General features: G+C 44.2%; 1 protein-coding gene across 3 annotated transcripts in view; it reads right to left on the reverse strand.

Annotated features, from left to right (window-relative positions):
- The window catches only part of LOC143691892 (uncharacterized), a 72,142-nt gene that overhangs the window by 10,541 nt on the left and 37,574 nt on the right, over positions 1-24,027 (reverse strand). For 2 of the 3 annotated variants that reach the window (XM_077193205.1, XM_077193204.1), the window contains exons 8-9: positions 14,737-14,856; positions 10,000-10,518 (exon numbers count right to left, since the gene is read on the reverse strand). In XM_077193205.1, the coding sequence (XP_077049320.1) occupies positions 10,000-10,518; positions 14,737-14,856 (639 nt within the window). The remainder of the gene's footprint in view (positions 1-9,999; positions 10,519-14,736; positions 14,857-24,027) is intronic. The other variant, XM_077193206.1, reaches the window with a different exon arrangement.

Below are 24,027 nucleotides of genomic sequence, written 5' to 3' on the forward strand. Positions count from 1 at the left end.
CCTCCACATGGACATTGTGCAAGGGACATCCTCTGGATCTTTAGGGACTCTGTCACTTTTTAGATCACTATAGATGATTTCCAGCACTGCTACTTCTCTTAAGTACTGGATACCTTTGTCTGTAGTGGTCCACTTGGCTGGGGAGCTCACAAGATCTTCCTTAAATGGATATCTTGCCCTCATGCTTGAGACAAGCCATTTCCCGAGTCTGCAAATTGCTCCTTCCTTTCCAGTTCCTCTTTCAGTTTTCTGATCCTTAGGAAGGCATCTCAGCTGTTGGGCTTCATGACCTTCTAACTACTGACTGTTGGCCCCATTATCTCAGCACAAAAGCAGCCAGGCAGAAATCCGCTCACCTTGCTGGCGACTGTAATCGTTTTGCAAGTCTCAAAGTTCTGATGAGGCCAGGAACCAAGTTGTGGAGACCCTGGGGGGCATCCCCTGGGTTGGAGGGACACAAGAAGCTTCCCTCAAAGCTGTTCAGCCCCACTGGCTCCTTTCCCTGTTCCTATGTCCCTGAGCCACTCCCTCCCTATTTCCTGATTGGCCCTCATCTTTGTACTGCCCCGAGACCAGGTTCACCCCCTACCCCCTGGGGATTGAGTAACCTAGACCATATATATGTGTGGGCTTTGGGAACTCTGAACATCTCACTGGGCGGCTGAATTAAACATCTGTGAATATTATGCAAAGGCCTTTTTACTTCTTTACCCTGGACTTAACTAGCAGCAATTCAGGCTGCAACACCAAGTAACTTCAGTTTCCCGTTTGATTTGCCTCACTCCTTTCAATTTATTTGTTGAAAGGCCTGCCTCTTGATCTAATCCCTCCTTTCCAACTGTTACTTCCTCTTCTTCTTCCTCCCTTACTAATTGGTAATATGGGCCTGCAACTTGCCTTGTCCATTTTTTTGTTTTCACTACAGGGGTAATTACTGTAGTTGCTGTAGTTTGAGTCCCTGTCTCAGCCCTAGTGTCCTCAAATGCAGTTTGGATTCCTGTGTCAACTATAGTCCTATGAGAGTATTGAACAGTGGCTGAGTAGGCACAGGCCAGGCTCTAGTACAGGGCAAGAAGCTGCTGGTTTTCATGGGGGTAAACAAGGCACCCTTCTCTCAGTTGACAGGTTAGTTTATTGCGGTTGTTTACCTGTTTGGGTGTAAAGTCCCAGGCAATGGGAGGTGATAACTACCCTAGGAACCTGACCAAATTTTTCCACAGGGCAGATTTTCAATAGCTCTTCACATAAAGGTTGTTTTCTCTTATACCAGGATGATAACAGATTGTATGAATTCCATAGTGAACCAACAGTATTAGCTAATATTATTAATAGCATTAAACAGCTTACATTAGGATGAGCAAAGACCATGAAAGTCTGAAGTACAAAATCATTCACATCCACCCTGGGCAGGGAGAAGGAGCTGTATTCACTCATCATTGTTTGTCTTAACATGTTCCCAAACTCAGCAAAACAGAGTGATAAGTAGCGCAGCTGACAAACACCGTGTCCCGCATAGGAGCTTACTACTTGAAAACTACTATTTACCATTTACTATAGCATGCAATATATATATGTATAACTGCCTTTATCTTATCCCACATTTGGGCGCTGAAAGGACTGTAGTGGTTTGACCTTGGCCGGGTGTCAGGTGTCCAGTAAGCTGCTCTATCACTCCCCAGTGGAACAGGGGAGAGAATAAGATGGAAAACAACTAGTAAGTTAAGATAAGGCAGTTTACTAAAGCAAAGGAAAAAAACAAGCAAAAGTTTGTGCATGCATAGGCAAAGGGGAAAGTTAATCTCTACTTCTCATCAGCGAGTGATGTTCAGACACTTCCCAGGAAGCAGGGCTTCAGCATGTGTAGTGGTTGCTCTGGAAGGCAAATGTAGAATAACGAATCCCCCCTGTTCCTCCTCTCTTCCTTAGCTTTTATATCTGAGCTGATATCATATGGTATGTAATATCCTTTTGGTTAATTTGGGTCAGCTGGCCTGGTTGTGTCCCCTCCCAGGATCTTGCCCGCTCCCAGCCCCTTGATGGGGAGAAGGAATGTTAGAGGGACAGTGCTTCTCAGCAGTAGCCAAAACACTGGTGTGTTATCAATACACTTCCAGCTACCAATGCTAAGCACATCACTGTGAAGGCTGCTAAGGAAAAATTAACTCTATCTCAGTCAGATCCAATACAACCTGCTTTGGCAGAAGGGTTGGACTAGATAATCTCCAGAGATCCCTTCTAACCCTAACAAGTCTGTGATTTTGTGTAGGGAGTCCAGCGGGGCATCCACAAGCATTTGTTATATTAGATATGGAGCCACTGGTCACTATGTTGCTTGGTCTGTTCATGTGGTTGTGGTACCTCAGCTGTGGAAAGACTGTCCAAGACAGCAGACAGATTTGAAGGACTCGAGAGAGTTAGAGAGGAAATGTCCCATGCCCCACCAGTATGGACCAGAGTCTGCTATTGGGAGCAAGCACCCCCCTGCTTGAGAGAGAGGGTACACACCACAAGGTAACCTGTGGTTTTATCTGTGTGCCCATGGAGAGGACATGAGGAAATGGGATGGAAAACCCACCTCTGTCCTAGCAACACATGCACGTGAGTTGAGAGAAAGGACAACCACTGCAGGAAATTCTTTAAGGATAAATGTCGCTCTAGTTTCCAGTGAGCAAGTCCTCAGACAGAATAGAAGGGATGATGTTACTTCTGATACTCTTGAAGGGACCTCCAAGTCATCTTTACCATAAGTGAGCAATGAGTACTATGACCAGAACTAGAGGGGCCTTGCCTCCAGCCAGGTGGAGGAAAGGGACAATCGGATCTATTAGACTGTGAGCATCCGATGGCCTGGCACATCAGACCCACAGGAGTATAAGGCATCAGTTGACATTGGTGCACAGTGTACCCTGATGCCATCAAAATATTTAGGGGCAGAATCTATCTCTATTTCTAGGGTGACAGGGGGATTCCAACAGCTGACTGTACTGGAAGCTGAAGTGAGCTTGACACAGAGCAAATGGCAAAAATACCCCATTGTGACTGGTCCAGAGGCCCCATGCATCCCTCACACAGATTACCTGAGAAGAGAGTATTTCAAGGACCCAAAAGGGCATCACTTTAATTTTGGGATAGATGCTGTGGAGACAGTGGAAATTAAACAGCTGAATACCTTGCCTAGTCTCTCATAGAACTCTTCTGCTGTGGAACTGATTAGGGTTGAAGAACAACAGGTACTGATCCCTACCACAACAGTGCACTGTCAGCAATACCGCACTAACTGGGACTCCATGGCCCCTGTCTGTGAGATGATTTGTGAACTGGAGACCCAGGGAGTTGTCAGCAAGACTCACTCACCCTTTAATAGTCCTCTACGGCCAGTGCATAAGTCCAGTGGAGAGTGAAGATTGACACACTATTGTGGCCTGAACGAAGTCACACCACCGCTGAGTGATGCTGTGCCGGGCATACTGGAACTTCAATCTAAACTGGAGTCCAAGGCAGCAAAGTGGTGCCACCATTAACATTACTAATGTGCTTCTCTCCATTATTCTGGCAGCAGAGTGCAGGCCACAGTTTGCATTTACCTGGAAGGGTGTCCAGTACACCTGAAATCAATTGCCCCAGGGGTGGAAACACAGCCCTTCCATTTGCCATGGACTGATCCAGACTGCACTGGAAAAGGGTGAGGCTCCAGAACACTTGTAACACATTGATGATATCATCATGTGGGGCAACACAACAGAAGAAGTTTTTGAGAAAGGGGAGAAGATATTCCAGATTCTGCTGAAGTCCAGTTTTGCCATAAAGCAGAGTAAGGCCAAGGGACCTGCTCAGGAAATTCAGTTTTAAGGAATAAATTGGTAAGATGGACATAATCAGACTACAATGGATGTGGTCAACAAAATAGCAGCTATGTTCCCACCAACTAGCAAGAAGGAAACACAAGCTTTCCTAGTCACTGTGGGTTTTTGGAGGATGCATATTTCAGAATACGGTCAGACTGTAAGTCCTCTCTACCTTCTGATAAGTTGGGTGCTGAACAACAAGAAGCTTTTGAACAAATTAAACAGAAGATTCTTCATGCAGTAGCCCTTGGGCCAGTCAGGACAGGACAAGATGTGAAAAATGTGCTCTACACTGCATCTGTGGAGATTGGTCTTTCTGGAGCCTCTAGCAAAAAGTACCCAAGAAGATTTAAGGATGACTCCTAGGGTTCTGGAATCAAGGACACAAAGGATCCAAGGCCTGTTACACCTCAACTGAAAAAGTGATACTGGCAGCTTATAAAGGGATTGGAGCTGCTTCAGAAGTTATTGACACTGAAGCACAGCTCCTCCTGGCACCCTGACTGCCAGTGCTAGGCTGGATGCTCAAAGGGAAAGTCCCTGCAACATATCATGCCACTGATACTACCTGGAGTAAGTGGATTGCTTTGATCACACAGTGAGCTCAAATAGGAAACCCCAATCACCCAGGGACCTTGGAAGTCATCATGAACTGGCCCAAAAGTGAAAATTTCAGACTATCATCAGAAAAGGAGGAGAAGGTAAAATGTGCAGAGGTGGCACCACCATATAATCAGCTGCCAGAAAATGAAAAACAATACACTCTCTTTAATGATGGTTCCTGCCATATTGCAGGGATACATTGAAAATGGAAAGCTGCCATATGGAGTCCTATGCATCGAGTCGTGGAAGCTATTGAGGGACAAGGTGGATCGAGTCAGGTTGCAGATGTGAAAGATGTCCAGCTGGCTTTAGATATCACTGAATAAGAGAAATGGCCAGCATTCTACCTCTGCACTGACTTGTGGATGGTAGGAAATGTTCTGTGGGGGTGGCTGGATCAATGGAAAAAGACCAGTTGTCAGCAGAGAGGTAAACCCATCTGGGCTGCAGAATTGTGGTAAGACGCTGCTGCCTGGATAGAGCAGTAAATGTACATCATATAGATGCACACGTACCCAAGAGTAAGGCTACAGAAGAACATTGCAACAATGGACAGGTGGATCAGGCTGCCAAGATTAAAGCATCTCAGGTGAATCTGGACTGGCAGCATAAGGGTGAATTATTTCTGGCTTGATGGGTCCATGACACCTCAGGTCATCAGGGAAGAGATGCAACATACAGATGAGCTTGTGACTGAGGGGTGGACTTAACCATGGACACTATCTCCCAGGTTATCCATAACTGTGAAACATGAGCTATGATCAAGCAGGCCAAGCAGGTAAAGCCCCTGGTGGACAATGGTCAAAATATAAATATGGGGAGGCCTGGCAGATTGATTACATCACACTCCCACAGACCCATCATGGCAAGCACTACGTGCTTACTGTGGTGGAAACAGCCATTGGATGGCTGGAGATGTACTCTGTGCCTTATGCCACTGCCCGGAACACTATCTTGGACCTTGACAAGCAAGTCCTGTGGTGACATAGCACCTCAGATAGAATTGACTCAGATGATGGGACTCATTTGAAAAATAGCCTCATAGACACCTTGGCCAGAGAGTATGGTATTGAGTGGGTGTATCATATTCCCTATGGTGCACCAACTCCTGGGAAAATTGAATGGTACAATGGACTGTTAAAAACCACATTGAAAGCAATGGGTGGTGGGACCTTCAAACATTGGGATCTACATCTAGTGAAGGCCACCGGGTTAGTTAACACCCAAGGCTCTACCAATCAAGCTGGCCCTGCCCAATCAAAACCTCCACATACTGTAGAAGGGGTTAAAGTTCCTGTGGTGCATATGAGGAATGTGTTAGAGAAGACAGTTTGGATTAGTCTTGCCTCAAGCAAAGACAAACCTATCCATGGGATTGTTTTTGCTCAAGGATCTGGGTGTACCTTGTGGGTAATGCAGATGGATGGAGAAACACGATGTGTACCTCAAGGGGATTCGATTTTTGGATGAGAACAGTCGGTAATATTGAATTGTATAATACTGGTTGCTGAATGACACTTCTACTGTATGCTATAACTACCATGGACAATGAGGATGGACTGCTCCAGATACACCAGTCGTGAGTTCCTGATACAACTTGCAATCAGCCAACAGCACACCAGCCCTCCTGCCCTAGAAGACATCTAGGATGGACAGAACCCACAGTCATGGACTAAATTAACTTAACAGACATCTTGGAGGGACGGCCATTGACTATGGAAATTATATTTGTGCTTGTGTATATTATATATGTATATATATAATATATATTTTATATATATGTATGTATATAGTTAGAAGGTGTAGGATTTGGGCATGAGTATATGGTATAGATTAAGGGGTGGATAATATCCTGATTCCAGCCAGGATAGGGTTAAATTCTGCAGTAGTCAGGAGGGCCGGTTAGTTTATACCACCTTATTGCCAGGGGTGGGGGAAGGAGGTCTCTTTTGGGGGTGGAGGTTCCCCTATTACTGGGTTCCATGGTGAGTAATGGGAGTGATTCAGTGAATCGTGTTCTCCTTGTACATTGCTATTACTAATGTTGCTGCTACTGTTAGTTTTCTTATCTCACTGATCTTTACAGTAAACTGCTCTTATCTTGATGCATGATTGTGACTGTGGTCACAAGGGTTTTCAGGATGAAGAAGAGATGAGAATGTTGACTCCATGATCAGAAGGCTTGATTTATTATTTTATGATATATGTTACATTAAGACTATACTAAAAAGCAATAGAAAGGAAAAGGTTTCTTCAGAAGCTAGCTAAGCTAAGAATAGACAAGAATGAATAACAAAGATCTGTGTCTCAGACAGAGCAAGAGCCAGCTCTGCCATGAGTGGTCAAGAAATCCAAACACCCACAGGAGACCAATCATGGGTCTACCTGTTGCATTCCACAGCAGCAGATAACCATTGTTTACTTTGGTTACTGAAACTGCAGCTTCTCACAAGGAAAAATCCTAAGAAAGGATTTTTCATGAAAGATGTCTGCAACACATGATCTTTGCCTTTTGTGCCTTCAGTTCTCCTCTCAGCTTGCTGCAGGAGGGAGGGGGGAGTGAGGAAGTGGCATGTGGTTTGGAGTGTTTCAGTGGAAACACTAAATTGGGAAATACCATTCCTAAACCATGACAGAGGGGACACAACTAGGACAGCTGACCTGAATTGACCAAAGGGATATTCCATATCATATGATATCAGCTCAGATATAAAAGCTAAGAAAATGGGGAAGAAGGGGGAACATTCCTTATTTACAATGTTTGTCTTTGTGGAAAGATGGCTGGGGATAAAATTAGAGGAAACTGAGAAGTTATATTCACATCCTGAAAGAAGTTATAAACAGTATGGAAATTATAGGCTAAAATACAGTTGCCACTCCCTGGATGGAATGCGGTTGGCATGCTCAAGACCTATTCTACGATAATTCCCCACACCCACAATCCGCAACCATAGCACCTGCTAAAGGGGATGGAATGGAACGTGGAACCAAGTGGACACACTGCAGCCAGGCTCTGTTGAAATCCTTAAAGGGAGGGGAACTCAATGGTACTTTGCAGCTGATAAACCAAGTAGCACCTGTCAACCAGGGGAGATAGGAAAAGATGTCCTGCTGCTGAGCCATCAACTGTGTTGAAATTGCTCTCCTCAGATGAACTTGCTTCATTATAGCCTAATTGTAATATTAATGCATACCACCATCCCACAGTTACCCACCTCCAAGGTGCCACCACACCTCACTGGGCATGTGCTCTATATTTTTTTTTACTGTATCTTTAAAAGCAAACCAACAGAATTTTATACCAAGCAGTAACAATGTATGTATGACTAGAGTCACTCAAGCTCCACCTAAACATAAAGAAATAATATAAAAGTAAGTGGAGAATGGGAGAAAAGTTAGGGAAGACTCCATTGTAACTGTTGGGATCAGTCAACAGGTTGAACCTGTCTTTTTCCAGATAGGGATGCCTATTGGGTAAGAACCATACTCTGCATGCTGAATACTTTTAATGGGGATGAGAGCTTGTCTGTGTATTGCTTTGAATACATTTTTGCAGTCAGATACCATCACTGACAATCCTTGAACCTTAACCTGTCACAATTTTATATTAATAGTGTTATTCCATAAACTGTTAGTGTTAGTCCTTCACAGGCACTGACAGTGGGTAACATAAATAAAGGGGAAGACTTGCTGAGGGGTCTCCCTTATGCTGTTGGTGTATTTTCCTAAGTCAGTTGAGTCACCCTTCAATCCAGTTGGACTGTTCAGTGAAGGGTCCAACTAACAGGATGCTGACAGACTGGTTGGGCACTGGGGTCTCAGCTTTCCTGGGGCGCTTACAGACAAATTAAATACTAAGCATCCCCACACCAAGGGTTGAGGAAATCTCCCTTTTTACCATGACAGCCTTCCAGAGCAACTGCTACACATGCCTTGCTTCCCAGGAAGTGGCTGAATGGGAAGTAGAGAATTAATTTTTTTTTTTCTCTTTGCTTGTGCACACACCAACTTTCACTTTTGCTTTAGTAAACTGCCTTGTCTCAACCTATCAGTTGTTCTCCATCTTATTCTCTCTCCCTGTCCAGCTGAGAAAGAGGAGTGACAGCACCTTGGTGGGCACATGGCATCCAGCCAAGGTCAACCTACCACACCCATAATGGTAATCGGTGAGTGATCTCTCCCCTTTCTTATATCAACTCATGGTATTTTTCTCCCCCATCCAGTTGAGGAGAAGGAGCAATAGAGTTGCTTAGTGAGCACCTGGCATTCAACCTAGGTCAGTCCAGCACAATTAATTATCTAATTCAAGACTCCTGATACATACATGCAGAAATCGTTTTCAAAACTAACAGCACTACCTCTACTCTGTGCAAGTAGTCAACCCATGAAATAATGTTAATGCATTAAAATAGGAAGCTGTATATGTTTAAAGAAGCCACAATATTTTGCCCATAAACCTCCAGAACAGCATGGACATTTCATATAACCCAAACAGAATGTTCAGAAACCATTACAGCTTTTTCTGCATTATATGAACCATAAACTCCTGAATTTTGAGGGCTATGAAAATTTTGCTTTTGTCCAGGGAAGTGATTATTATATGTAGAACTTTTCCCAATTCATCCAGCATTTCATTCTCTCAAGGTAACATAAAATTTTCTAAGTTTGTCACATGATGTTATTGAACTCCATAATTGCTGAAGTATTTGGAAAGCTTCTGAACTTAAGTTAGCTGCTATGCTTTTGAATATGCTTGAGTTAGTCCAGTTACAGAGCTTAAAATCAATCTCACAGTCTCCTTTTGCTAGATTGAATTTACCCAGACTTCCACCCAGTTTACCCTCCCTCACAGGCAAAAACAACAGATAGATTAACCTTGACTGCTTTCCTGTTTACTATCAGCATGGTTAAGAAGTGTTAATTTGTACTTGTATCTGGACATTTAATCAACTAAACAAGGTTTCCTTATTTTTCAACTGAGATACATACATTCACTTTCTGAATGGTTAGTCAGCCAAATAACATGCTTGCTTCCTGCTCTTCAGCCATCCAGCCAAGAGAATTCATTGCATGCCATCCTTTAGGTGGCCAAGTGGCAAATACTACCATCCAACTGTTCATAAGCCCAACAAATTCCGTTACAGACCAACACTGTACAGTATGTAAGTAATTAAGAAACTATGTACCAGTGACTAAAACTTTCATTAGGACAAAGATGGTGTTTCATGTCCCTCTATCATAAGTTTTGGATGGCTCCAGCACAGTGAAATGGCATAAGAACCATCTACTTACTGTCCTCAAGGACTATACTATACAGTAATGTGAAAGGCAAGTATCAGTTGCCCAAAAATAAACTATTTTCCAACAAGCATCATATAGAGCTCTTTGGAATGGATTTTATTTTATAGGGAAATCTAAGAAACAGAAAGAATACAAATTGAATTGGTAAGTGGCATGGTGATACTGATAAATAAAAATTAGGATGTGCATTTTACATCGTGCATCACTATACTGACAAGTCCAAAAAAGCATTAAAAAATTCTAAACAAACCTGCTGGAGCTACGAGATCTTCTTGAAGAGCTATAGCTTCTTAGGGGTGTTCTGGATCTCTTCTCTTTCTTTTGTTTATCATCTCTCTCTTTTTCTCTTTCTTGCTCCTTCTTCTCTTTCTTCTCATCTTTCTCCTTTTCTTTGTCCCCTTTTTCCCTTCTGTCCTTCTCGCCCTCCTTGTCCTTAATCTTCTCTCTATCCTTTTCCCCCTCTTTCATAACATCATATTTTTCCTTGTTCTGGTCTACCTCTTCTCTGTCTTTTTCCTTCTCCTTCTCCTTGTTCTTTTCCCTGTCCTTGTCCCTGTCTCTATCCCTATCCTTGTCTCTAACTCTCTCTCGATCTTTATGCCGTTCTTTCTCCTGGTCCTTCTCCTTGTCCTTATCCCTGTGTCTCTCTTTATCTCGCTCTCTTTCCTTTTCTTTGTCCCAGTTTCTCTCCTTCTCTTTGTCTTGGTCTCTCTCCTTTTCTTTGGCCTTTTCTTTTTCCTTGACCTTTTCTTTGTCTCTTTTTTTGTCCCTGTGAAAAGCCAAACACAAATCCATTAATTAATATTTGAACTTTCCAATAAAATTACAACTAACTCTTTAGCATACCTTAATTGTTCAAGACAAAATATATGTTTCTGTTAAAAAATAGTAACTATTCAAAATTTTCATATGTCATCCCTGTTCACCATGTGGGAGAGGCTATATAGATAGGAAAAATTTGGAAACCAAATTGGGGAAGAGGGGGCAAAAATCAAATCAAACTGTGATCGTCAAAGTGACATTATCACACTTTGAAAGAATGTCTTCTCACCTCACAGCTATGTTACCATACATACATAAATTTTCTACATTTTATCAGGAGTGAGACAAAGTCTACAAATTGTAAACCCATTCTTTACTAAATAGGTGTACATGTAAAATGGACTGCAGATTAACCACACCCATGTGAATAATGACAACTGACTGGACTGAAGTCTTTATTCTACGGTGTTCTCTCACATAAATATCTTTTAACTGCTTGGAAATCCAACATCAGTCAATACACAGAAACAAAAAACTGTGATAAAATTTCACCACATTCCCTCAAAAGGTAAATGTAAGGTAAAAACTCAACCAAGACGATTCAACTATCTGTAATGCCATTATGAATTAGAAAATTATTGAAAAATCAGTAAGACCATAAAAACAGAAGCAAGGTAACAGAACAAGTCAGCTTCTTTGTGATAGGGAGAATGACACATGTTCATAAAAACAGTGAGAAAAAAATCCACTGGATGTTCTAGTACACAAGCCAAATAAAAATTAATTAATCATAAAATTATAGATTATGCTGAGTTGGAAGAGATCCTCAAGGATTATCAAAATCCAGCTCCTGGCCCTGCACAGAACCATCCCCAAGAACCAAACCATGTGCTTGAGAGCATTGTCCAAATGCTTCTCTAACTCTGACAGGCTTAGTGCTGTGACCACTTCCCTGGGGACTGTTCCAGTGCCCAACCACCCTCTGGGTGAAGAACCTTTTCCTAATATCTAACCTAAACCTCCCCTGACAGCTTCATGATGTTCCCTTGGGTCCTGTCACTGGCCACCAGAGAAAAAAGATCAGTGCCTGCCCCTCCGCTTTGTGATCAAACTGTAGATCATGATGAAGTCTTCCCTCAGTCTGCTCTTCTCCCGGCTAAACAAGCCAAGTGACCTCAGCTGCTCCATGTATGGCTTCCCCTCTAGACCCTTCATCATCTTCATAGCCCTCCTTTGGATGTTCTCCAATAGGTTTATATCTTTTTTACATTATGGAGCCCAAAAGTGCACACAGTTAGATCACAGCTTTGGCTGGATGTCTCGGGGATGGTTCTTTTGGTTTTGTTTTTTGTTTTGCATGCTGGGGTGGTCACTGCTGCCCCCCCCCCCCCCAGCTCTGGGAGTATCGAGATGGGTGAGAGCCAGCCCAGGATTTCCTGTGAAAGTTGGGGGGTGAGGGGTGGTTGCTTCCTCTTCTGGTGGGGCGATTTGGTCTCCACTGCCACGTGGTGGGATCTCTCTGAGAGATACAGTTGACGTTTGGCTTTTGCCCGTTTTTTTTTTTTTTTTCCCCTTTCCCTTTGGCACTGTGACTTGAGCTTACTGGCTTGCTTCTCTGCTTCTTTGCTGTTTGGGACCCCAGAGCCAGTGTGTGCCACACTGGGACCCAGGACCACCCTGTTCCCCTCCGGGGGCTGCCCCCCCCCCCCCCCCCCCGCCTCTGCACAGCCTGAACCAGGGGACCCAGGGACCAGCCATGGCCAGTGAGCTATGATGGGGAGTGATCCCCTGCCCAGCACTGCTGCTCTCTGCCACTGCTTCAGGACTTCTTGCTACACTGTAACCTGACACCTGAACACCCCACAGTTTTGGGCACAGCCCTGGAGTCTCTGCTACATTTTGCTTGCTACCCCCAAGTGAGGCAGGCCCTGCCATCCCAGCCACTGCTCTAAGGTTCCTGCTACAGTCCATTTCACCATCTGCATGCCTGCCATCACCAAATGAGAGATGCGTCTGAACTTGTGCCACAGCGCCCCCTGCAGCTGCGAGGGAATCCTCACACCTGCCCTGCCCATCTGGGAGCCAGCAGCATCCCTGCTGGCTGTGACCATAACTACACTAAAGGGGAAAGTGCTTGACAGCTGAGAGAAGGCTGTTACTGGGTTTCTGGTTTTGTTTGTTGTTGCTGCCATAGTTATTGTTGTTCGTTTGCCTTGTTATACATATTAATACTAGTAAAGAGCTGTTATTCCTTTTCCCATATCTTTGCCTGAAAGCCCCTTAATTTCAAAGTTACAATAATTTGGAGGGAAGGGGGTCAACTTTTCCATTTCATGGAAGGTTCCCACCTTCTTTGGCAGACACCTGTCTTTCAAACCAAGACACTGAAAGACTACATTTTGGTAAAGGATTATTTGGAAGCACGAGACCCCAAACCATCTTTCTATCAAAGGAGACACATGACTCCTAGACCTGCCTCTAGGATATTTATACGCACAGCCCCCACCTTTTTTCATTGGAACAAGTGTTTGCCTACTAAGAAATAGTAGGTTTGTTTCATGGTCTGTGACCTGAAGACTTTGGTTCCCATTAGGTTTTGGCAAATACCTCTTTGGATGTCTCACATACGAAATGTAAGATCATTAAGATGAAACAGCACACAGTCCCAGCAATAGCAAAGGGTTTCACAATGACCCAAGAAGTACCTTCTAGTAATTTATCACAGAGATTTCATTGGATTAGGCCCTTTCAGTGAGCAGATATCTCAAGAAGCTCCAAACCGCAACAGAGTCAAAAGGATCCATCAATGAAGCCCAGCTATGTAGCCTACCTCCTAACTGTTCCCACTGAGGTCCACAGGTCTGCAGTTTTATTTCCCACAAAACTTTTCTCCTCAGAAAACAATTGGACAATTTAAGTATGAAGCTCCCTTTAAATGAGTCAGAGGAATTAAAGAGATGAAACAGAAAGAAAAGTACCAAGGCTTCTATTCATTAAGCTACTTTTACAGTCACTTTTGTTTTGTGAATATTCACTATTTTACCCTTCAGAACGTTACATTATCATCCAAGGAGATAAAGGAATTATTTTGTTGGATTTTCACAGTTCAATAATTAGATAATCAGACTTAAAAATTAATGGGCTAGGCAAAATACAGGTGTATTGGATGCTGAAATGTAAATATGTTACATAATAGACATATACATTTATGCTTACAGTAGTGTATGGCCAATATGAAATAGCCAAAGGCAAAAAAAATAATCTCACGTTGGAGTGGGTCTGGTTGGGACGGACAGCAGAATGGCCCCACCGGCTTACTCAGAAAGCATTAACCTTAGGCCATGGGGAAACATCTTGTTAAGTTAGGGCGAGCAGCATGGACTGAGCATGGAATGATGGGAATACTTATGCAAAGTAAGCCATTCCATATAAGGCCATGTCCTGAACCCTACCCTCTGATTGGTTTGCTACAGTTTCCTTATTTAGTCAAGTTTTGTTCTCTACCCTGGTTAGATCCTGTCCCCTCAGCCCTGCCCCTCAGTTAAAGTTCTGTTTGCCCCATTGTTAGGTCTTTGGATCTTGCCCCTTGTACTGTGCACGGCTTCTCCACATTTGTTATTTACGTGCATTATTAAAGGTTCTTATTTTCCAGGCAAATCCATTGCACTCATCCTTTTATTTATTACCACACTCCCGGCTGACCTGGTCCCAGGGTCACACGTGCCGGCATGACAATCTTGTGCACAAAAGCTTTATACATGTTCTCAGAATGCAGGATCAAGTTCAGCTTGAATCCAAAGTATAACTGCTGACAAGGTTGAAGAAGCATCATCCCCATTTTTGTAGCACAGGCTACACAGAACATACCTAATTCATTGGTTAAAGTCTGACAATTAAGTTACCTACTTTCAATCAGCTTGATGTTGGTATAAATGCAGACTAGACTGGTATCAAAGTTTAGATACCTCAGGGTTGTGGTTTAACCCCTGAAGGCACCATATGAACTACTATGAAAAAAATTAACTATATCACAGACAAAACCTGTACACTGAGCACAAAAAAACCTTACTTTCTATTCTTTTGTTCCACAAACAAAGCCTTGGGACAGGCTAAAGCATTTAGATTCCTCCCTTTGCCATCACCTAAAAGGTTTGTTAGATTTTTTTCAAAAACTTTGTACTATGTGCTAAGATGAACAGTATAATTTCTGAGGAATGGAACTCACCGAGAATGAGAGCGACTTCTTGATCCCCACCTTTCCCTAGATCTAGACCGTTTTTTCAGGGGACTTCTGGATCTTCGTCTGTCCTTTTGTCTTGAGAGTGATCTGTTGCCAGATCTACTTCTATATGAATAATGCCAGAAGAAAAATAATATTGAAACTTCATAAAAATTAGGTCAACCAAGAAGGGAAAAAACCCCACATAAATCTTGCCTCACTACATAAAATTATAGTTACACCTCAGTAATGTACTGCCAATCAACATTTTTGTTTTTTACTTTAAGCTTCACCAGGTGCATATGCTCTCCTTTGAAACAATGCACCATTTAAGTAATACTCATGTACTCCTGGTAACATTGGATGACAGCAGAGACAACACCTACGTGCTGTGTGACCAGGTGGATGATCTGCTCTGCCTGGTGGCAGAGCTTAAAGAGGAAGTGGAGGGGCTGAAGAGTATCAGGGAGTGTGAGAGAGAAATAGATTAGTGGAGTCACACCCTTCCATCCCTGAAAAAAATGCAGTGGATGGAAGCTCAGCAAGAGTTGGAGAAGCCCTGACTGTCTCACCATCAGGCAGAAGGAGACCTAAAAAATGGAGGGGAATGGAAACAGGTCTCTGCTCAGGAGGTGGAAGAATCCCCTTCCAGCCTCCCTCGCATTCCCAGGTGCCCTTACAGAATAGGTATGAAGCTCTTGAACTCGAGGATCAGGCAGATGATAGTGAAGATCTATCTAAGGGGCTGACCAGAACAAGTCAGTCAACCAGACGGATCCCAACTATGGCTGTTAAGAAAGAAAGAAGGGTAATTGTAGTAGGTGACTCCCTTCTGAAGGGAACCGAGGACCTGGTATGCCAACTGGACCCATCCCACAGGGAAGTCTGCTGCCTCCCTGGGGCCTGGATAAAGGATATTACCAGAAGACTCCTTGGACTGATTCAGCCCTCTGATTATTCCCCACTGCTGGCTGCCCAGGTTGGCAGCGATGAGGTTGCTGAGAAAAGTCCCAGGGCAATCAAAAAGGACTTCAAAGCATTGGGGCAACTGCTTGAAGGGACAGGAGCACAGGTGGTGTTTTCCTCAATTCCTTCAGTAGCAGGGAAGAATGCCAAAAAGAACAGGAGAACCCACCTGGTCAACATGTGTCTCAAAGATCAGTGCCATTGGTGGAATTTCGTCTTTTTCGATCAAGAGGTGGTTTATACAACACCAGGCCTGCTGGAAACAGATGGAGTTCACCTGTCTAGCAAAGGCAAAAGGATTCTAGTCTGTGAGTTGGCAGGGCTGATTGAGAGGGCTTTAAACTAGGTTTGCAGGAGAGAGGGGAAAAGAGCGGGCTCAGCAGAGATGAATTAAGGGGCGGCATGACAGTATTGGGGGTGAAATCAATAGCCCAGCTGTAGTGCATCTAGACCTCGCTGGCTCTGAAGTATGCTGGCCACACTGGAACACACTTGCAGTCTCACAGGGATGAGCCATGGACTCCTAAGCTAATAAAAGCCAACAGGGAAATACCAGAAAATTATCTCGAATTAAGAGGCCTTCTTCTACGAAGGCAACACACCTAAAAGCCCAGCTGAGGTGCCTCTACAGCAATGTACACAGCATGGGCAACAAACAGGAGGCATTAGAAGCCACCATGCTGCTACAAAGTTATGACCTTGTTGCCATTACTGAAACTTGGTAGGATGAATCCCATGACTGGAGTGTGGCTATCTATGGCTAAAGGCTGTTCAGAAGAGATGGGGGAAGAAGGAGAGGCAGATGAGTTGCCTTCTACATCAAGAAGCAGATTGAGTGTGAAGAGTTGTCTCTGAAGAACAGCCATTAGCAGGTAAAACATCTTGAACAATGCCCTATTTTTCAAAGCTATCAGTGGTGAACGAAGAGGGGGAATATCATGATGCTTTTGGTGTTAAATTATGCTACAGTCAGTTTGACTCATCAATCCCAAAGTTAAGCATCCTAATATGTAGGTGAAGATGTAGCAGATATGGTAAAGTATCCTTAGCTAAAAATACTAAGCTGGCACAGTTGACCTGGAGACATTTAACTGACAGTCAATCACTTTATACTATAAAAGTTCAGTCCCACTTTCAAATGGCAGGTTCTTCTAACACACCTTTTCTTGGAGTGTGTATGAAGATTCCTCCCTTGGGTGAGGGCTGTTAGTATGGGTGAGTAACATCAATCTCTACTTAAAAATTGGGTGGGTTTGGTAGTTTTAATATAATTGCTTCAATATAGTACACTATACTATACTAGTAGTTTTAGCTTCTATACTCTGTAGTAAATAATTCTGATTAAGATCTTTTTGTCTAATAATTTATCATAATAAATAATTAATTTATATATATCTATATCTATATATCTGGTTTGCCATCCTTAATCCCACAGGACAAAGTTGTACATAGGTTCAATTACACCTTTATAATTCTTTAGACTTAAACCGTTGACAAAGTCTGGGGCTAAGATTGGATCCAGCCACACTCAGGCTCCTCTCTGAGAAGGAGTTTAGAAAGCAAGGTGGTCCTTTCTGCACCTTGTGACTCAATGGAAAGGCTTCTCTAATAAACTTTGTCTGAAGCTCCCACTCTACCTGTGACACTAACATCTGCTGGGAAAGTAGCACAGCAAGCTGTAGGTAATCCAAGAGACTCCTGTAATGCATGGAGTATAACTTCTTGAGCCAGGTAATAGCCCTACCAGAGGGGATGCAATACTGGATCCGTTGGTCATCAGTGTAACTGAGCTTATTGGGGACATCAACATTAGAGGTAGCCAGGGCTGCAGTGATCATGCACTGGTGGAGTTCATAGTCCTGAGGGATATGGGTCAGGTAAGGAGCAGTTAAGCCCCTGAACTTTAGGAAGGCAAACTTACAGCTCTTCAGGGAGAGAGTCAGTGGGATCTCCTGGGAGACTGTCCTCAGGCACAAGGGAGTAGAACAGACCTGGCAGACATTTAAAGAAGCCATCCATAGAGTGCAAGAGCTAGTGATCCCCAGGAAAAAGAAATCAGGCAAGGAAGGCAAGAGACCAGCATGGCTGAGTGGGGAACTGCTGGTCAAACTAAAGGGAAAGAAGCAAATGCATAGACAGTTGAAGCTAGGACAGGTGACCTGGGACAAAGTACAGTTGTGTAGGGATAGGGTGAGAAAGACCAAGGTGAAGCTGGAACTGAACCTGGCAAAGGACACAAAGAACAACAGAAAGGGCTTCTACAGTTATGTCAACCAGAAAGGGAAGGTCAAAGAATGTGTAACTCCCCAATAAACAACACTGGTAAACTGGTAACAATGGATGAAAAGGCTGAGGTACTTGACAACTTCTTTGCCTCAGTCTTCAATGGCAACCTCTCTTCCCACACCTCTTGAGTGGATGGACAGCAGAATGGGGACTGGGGGAGCAAAGTCCTTCCCACTGTAAGAGAAGATCAGGTTCATGACCACCTGAGGAACCTGAATGTACATAAGTCTTCCTCCCTACCACAGAAGAGCTAATCTGTTCTATCCATCAGCTGGTGCAATAGCTCCAGGCGTTCTCCCCCTCATATGAATTGGGGAGATAACGCAGGCTTGTCCAGTAAGGAGTTACCTCTGACACCAGATGGGATACAATAAACATCTTGCCTTGAGAGCAGGATGTAGGGAGTTAAGCTGGAATTTCTGACTGACAGACATTTCACTTTACAAACTATAAAAGCTACACAAACTTTCACAAAGTCAGAAGTCTCCTACACACACCCTGGAAACATGTAGGACTTCTCTCCGAAGTTTGGATGCAAACTTTGTGGTTCCTTTCCCAGGAACTGAGTGAAAGGATTCTATGTGTACTCCATCATCAATTTGGTGGTAAGCTACATTGACTCCTAACCTGTACTATTTCTTCACTAGCTGTAATATAGATACCTTTTATCATGCACTGTATTTTATCTACTAGTAGTTCTTTTTGTTTTATCCTGTGTAGTAAGTAGTCTGTTTAAAGTCTTATGTCTGTTAATATTGTGTCTATTCAATAAATAATTCATTTTAAAATATACTTAATTGGCCATTCTTAAGAACTTGGGAGTGAGAACCATTTGGGGTGCAGGCCACCTCAAAAAGAGCTACTACCAGAAATCTGAGTCAAAGGCAGGACTTGTCCAAACTCTCATCTCCATTTGTAACAGAGACCTGGCATGACACAAATAGTGTGGAATAAGGGGTGGATACAGTTCTGGTTTCAGGTGAGACAGATTTCATTTTCTTCTCAGTAGCTGGTACAGTGCTGTGGTTTGGATTCAGTATGAGAATAATGTTGATAACACACTGATGTTTTGGTTGTTGCTAAGTAGTGCTTACCCTAAGACAAGGGCTTCTTCAGTGTCTCATGCTCTGCCAGTGAGGAGGTGCACAATAAACCATGAGGGAGCATAGCCAGGACAGCTGACCTGAACTGGCCAAAGGGATTTTCCATACCATGGAACATCATGTTCAGTATACAAACTGGGGGGAGTTGGCCATTAGCCACCAATCAGTGCTTGGGGACAGGTTGGGCATAGGTCAGCAGATGGTGAACAATTGTATTGTGCATCACTTGTTTCACTTGGGTTTTATTCCTCTGTCTCCCTCTTATTATAATTACATTTTAAAATTATTGTTGGTTTTGTTAGTATTATTTTTACGTTTTACTTTTTTTTCTCTTAATCAACTGTTTTTATCTCAGCCATGGGTTTTACCTTTTACCGATTCTCCTCCCCATCCCACCAGGGAAGGAGGGGTGGAAGTGAACAAGTGGTTGCATGGTACTTCATTCCTGCCTGGGGTTAAACCACAACACAGCATGTTCTCAAAACTGACAATAGCAGTGGTAAAATCACTTAAAAAAAAAAATATATATATATATAAATATATATCAGCAATTGTTTAAAGCACAGATTTTCTGCAAGAAAAATAAATCCAAATTTATCTCCTAAAAATCAGTTAGATTTGCATCAGTACAAAATAGCACTGATTACTGCAGTTGCACAAAACAAAGACTGTTTTTCAGTTATCTCCTGAGTTAGAGAAGATAAGCAATAAAAAACTGAACAAATTATTGTTCTTGCATTAAAAAGGTACCCAATGTTTTGATGTCATTATATAACACTTACTGTGTAACATTATTACAAAACACAGACACTGGAAAATAAGGAGATGATTGCTGACAGCCAGAGCACATTGTGCTTGACAAATTTAGTGGCCTTCTACAATGGGGATACAGCAGTGGTGAATGAAGGAAGAGTGACTGATGTCATCTACCTGGACTTGTACAAAGGTCCCTTGGGAAAATGTTTTTGTAGGTGTTGGGGTCCATCAGTGCTGGTCACTTTTTAAACATCACCTCCTAAGGTCACCAGGAGCAGGCAATTCCTAAATGTAAGAAGTCAAGCAGGCCAGGCAGAAGGCCGACTTGGCTGAACAGGAATCTTCTCTTGAAAATAAGGCAAAACTGGAAGGTGCATGCCAGGTGGAAGCAAGGTCAGGTGACATGGGAAGAATACAGAGATGTTGCTTGGCACTGTAGGGAGAAAATCTGTATGGTAAAGCTCAACTGGAGTTGAAGCTGCCAGAACTGTGGGGGATGATAAAAGGAGTTTTTTCAAATATAATAATAGCAATAGGCAGTGTAAAAAGAACATCGGCCTATTACAGGATGAGGATGGTTACCTCACAAACAGGGACATGGACAAGGCAGAGGGGTTTAACGCATTCTCTGCCTATGTCATCAACACGGATGATGGATCAAGGGGGTCTCCGTGTCCTGAGCTGGAGGACCATGACAGTGAGAATGATCTACTTCTAGTCAGCCCTGAAATTGTGTGGGATCTGCTGCTCCAGCTGGATCCCTACAAATCTATGGGGCCTGATGGGATTCATCCAAGAATCCTCAAGGAACTGGCTGATGTCATCACAAAACCTCTCTCGATGATTTTTGAGTGGTCTTGGGAATCTGGAGAGGTCCCAGCTGACTGAAAGCTGCCGAACATTGGCCCAATTATCAAGGGCAGGAAGAAGGACCACAGAAACTACAGGCCTGTTAGTCTCACTTCAGTGCCTGGTAAAGTGATTAAGATTATTCTGGGAGGTATTGAAAAACATCCAAAAGACAATGCAGTCATCGGTCACAGCCAGCATGGCTTCATGACAGGAAAGTCTTGCTTATCAAACTTGATTTCCTTTTTTGACAAAGTAACACACCTCATTGATCAAGGGAAGTCAGTTGATGTCATTTGTTTTTTGATTTCAGTAGAGCTTTTGATACTGTCTCTCACAGAATCCTTCTGGACAAAATGTCAAGCACACATCTGGATAAACATGTCATGTGATGGGTGAGCAACTGGCTCACAGGTCAGGCACAGAGAGTTATAATGAATAGAGTGACATCAGACTGGCAACCTGTCACTAGTGGGATTCCTCAGGGCTCCATCTTAGCCCTCCCTGTGCTCTTCAACACCTCCATAAATTACTTGAAAGCAGGACTCAAAGGGATACTAAACAAGTTTGCAGATAATACAAAACTGGGAGGAGCCATTGACTCCCTCAAAGGTGGGGAGGGTTTGCAGAGAGACCTTGACAAATTAGAGGACTGGGCAATCATCAAATGCATGAAGTTTAACAAGGGAAAGTGACAGATTCTGCACCTGGGATGGGGCAAGCCTGGATTTATGTACAGACTGGAGAATGAGATGCTGGAAAGCAGTGCAAAGGATAGGGACCTGGGGGTCCTGGTCAACAGAAAGTTGAATACGAGTCAGCAGTGTGCCCTGGCAGCCAGGAGGGCCAACCATGTCCTGGGGTGCATCAGGCAAAGCATCACCAGCCAGTCAAAGGAGGTGATTGTCCCGCTCTGCTTAGTACTGGTGTGACCTCATCTTGAATATTGTATGCAGCTTTGGGCACCACAATACAAAAAAGATATTAAGCTATTAGAGAGCATCCAAAGGAGGGCAAAAAAAATGGTGAAGGGCCTTGAGGGGAAGCTCTGTGAGGAGTGGCTGAGATCACTTGGTCTGTTCAGCCTGGAGGAAACTGAGGGGAGATCTCATCACAGTCTACAACTTCCTTGTGAGGGGAAGAGGAGGGGCAGACACTGATCTCTTCTCTGTGGTGACCAGTGACAAGACCCTAGGAAATAGCCTGAAGTTTTGTCAGGGGAGGTTTAGGTTGGATATTAGAGAAAAGGTTCTTCACCCAAAGGGTGGTTGGACACTGGAACAGGCTCCTCACAGCCTGTGCTCACAGCCCCAAGCCTGACAGAGTTTGGACAATACTCTCAGGCACATGGTGTGGTTCTTGGGGATGGTGCTGTGCAGGGCCTGGAGTTGGACTCAGTGATCTTTGTGGGTCATTTCCAACTCAGCATATTCTGTGATTCTTTGATTCTCTGATTCTGTGATGTGACAATGGACCACTCGATGGATAAGGAATTGGCTGGATGATCACACTCAAAGAGTTGCAGTCAACAGCTCAATGTCCAAGTGGAGAGCAGTGACCGGTGGTGATCCTCAGGAGTCAGTATTGAGACTGGCACTGTTTAACATCTTTGTTGGTGACATGGACAGTGAGATCGAGTGCACCCTTAGCAAGTTTGCTGATGACAGCAAACTGTGTGGTGCAGTCAACACATTGGATGGAAGGGATGCCAACCAGAGGGGCCCTGACAGGCTTGAGAGGTGGGCCTGTAAAAACCTCATGAAGTTCAACAAGGCCAAGTGCAAGGTCCTGCACCTGGGTTGGGGCAATTCCAAGCACAAGTAAAGGCTGAGTGAAGAATGGATTGAGAGCAGCTCTGGGAAGAAGGACTTGGGGGTGTTGGTGGACAAGAAGCTTGATATGTATGTATTGGTTTCGCACGGCCTGGTTTTTGGCAGCAGGGGGGCCACAAAGATGGCTCCTGTGAGAAGCTGCTAGAAGCTTCCCACCATGTCCAACAGAGCCAACGGCTGATGGCTCTGAAGATGGACATGCTGCTGGCCAAAACTCAGCCAACGAGAGAAGTTGGTAACGCCTCTGTGATTACATATTTAGGAAGAAAATCAAAACAAAAGTCACAAGTTTTTGCTTGTAGTTAGAGGAGGAGGTGAGAATATGTGAGGGAAAATAACATGGTGACACCAAGGTCAGCAGAGAAGGAAGGGGTGGAGGTGCTCCAGGCGCTGGAGCCAAGATTCCTCTGCAGGCTGTGGTGAAGACCATGGTGAAGCAGGCTGTCCCCCTGCAGCCCAGGGGTCCGCAGGGGATGCAGAGATCCACCTGCAGCCCGTGGGGGAGGTGCCCATGCCAGAGTGGGTGGATGCCTGGAGGAGGCTGTGATCCAGTGGGAGACCCGGTGGAGAGAGGGGGCCCCTGCTTTCAGGCTGGAGCAGCCTGTCCTTGGAGGACTGCACCCCTTGGAAAGAGAGCCACGTCACAGCAGTTTTGGGAGGACTGTGTTCCCGTGGGGGGAGTTAATGTTGCAGCAGGTGGGGTATGGCTGCTGCTTGTGAGAGTGGACCCATGCCGGAGAGAAGTTCACGGAGAGCTGTCTCCTGTGGGAGGGACCCCATAGTCTCACAGGGGAAGGACTCCTCTCCTAGAGCAGCAGAAGAAAATCTCAGTGATGAACTAACCAAAACCCCCATGCCCCGTCTCCCTGCTCTGTCAGTGGGAAGGAGGGAGGAGCTGGGGAGAAAAAAGGTGTTTTAAGGGCTTATTTTACTTCTCATTATCCTCCTCTGATTCTGTTAGTAATAAAATTCACTTTGCAACCTTAAGTTGAGCCTGTTTTGCCCTTGAAATATTTCTCCCGGTCCCTATTTCCCTCATGAAGTGTTAGATAATTTTTTTCCCCTCTACCCAGCTGTGGCAGGGGAGGGTGATAGAGCGACTCTCATGGATGCCTGGCATTAGGCCAGTATCAAACCACGACAATGTCTCAGCAATGCGTGCTTGCAGCACAGACAGCCAACCATATAAAAATAATCTGCTTCAAAGGTTGCATCAAAAGGAGCATGGCCAGCAGGTCGAGGGAGGTAATTCTTCCCCTCTACTCTGCTCTTGTGAGACCTCACCTGGAGCACTGCATCCAGCTCTGGGGTCCCCAGCACAGGAAGGACATAGGCCTGTTGGAGAGAGTCCAGAGGAGGACCATGAAGGTGATCAGAGAGCTGGAACACCTACCCTATGAAGACAGGCTGAGAGAGTTGAGGCTGGGATGTTCAGCCTGGAAAAGAGAAGTCTCCAGGGTGACCTTATGGCAGCCTTCTGGTACCTAAAGGGGGCCTACAAGAAA

This window comes from Agelaius phoeniceus, chromosome W, assembly GCF_051311805.1.
Source record: "Agelaius phoeniceus isolate bAgePho1 chromosome W, bAgePho1.hap1, whole genome shotgun sequence".
Taxonomy (NCBI): Eukaryota; Metazoa; Chordata; class Aves; order Passeriformes; family Icteridae; genus Agelaius; species Agelaius phoeniceus.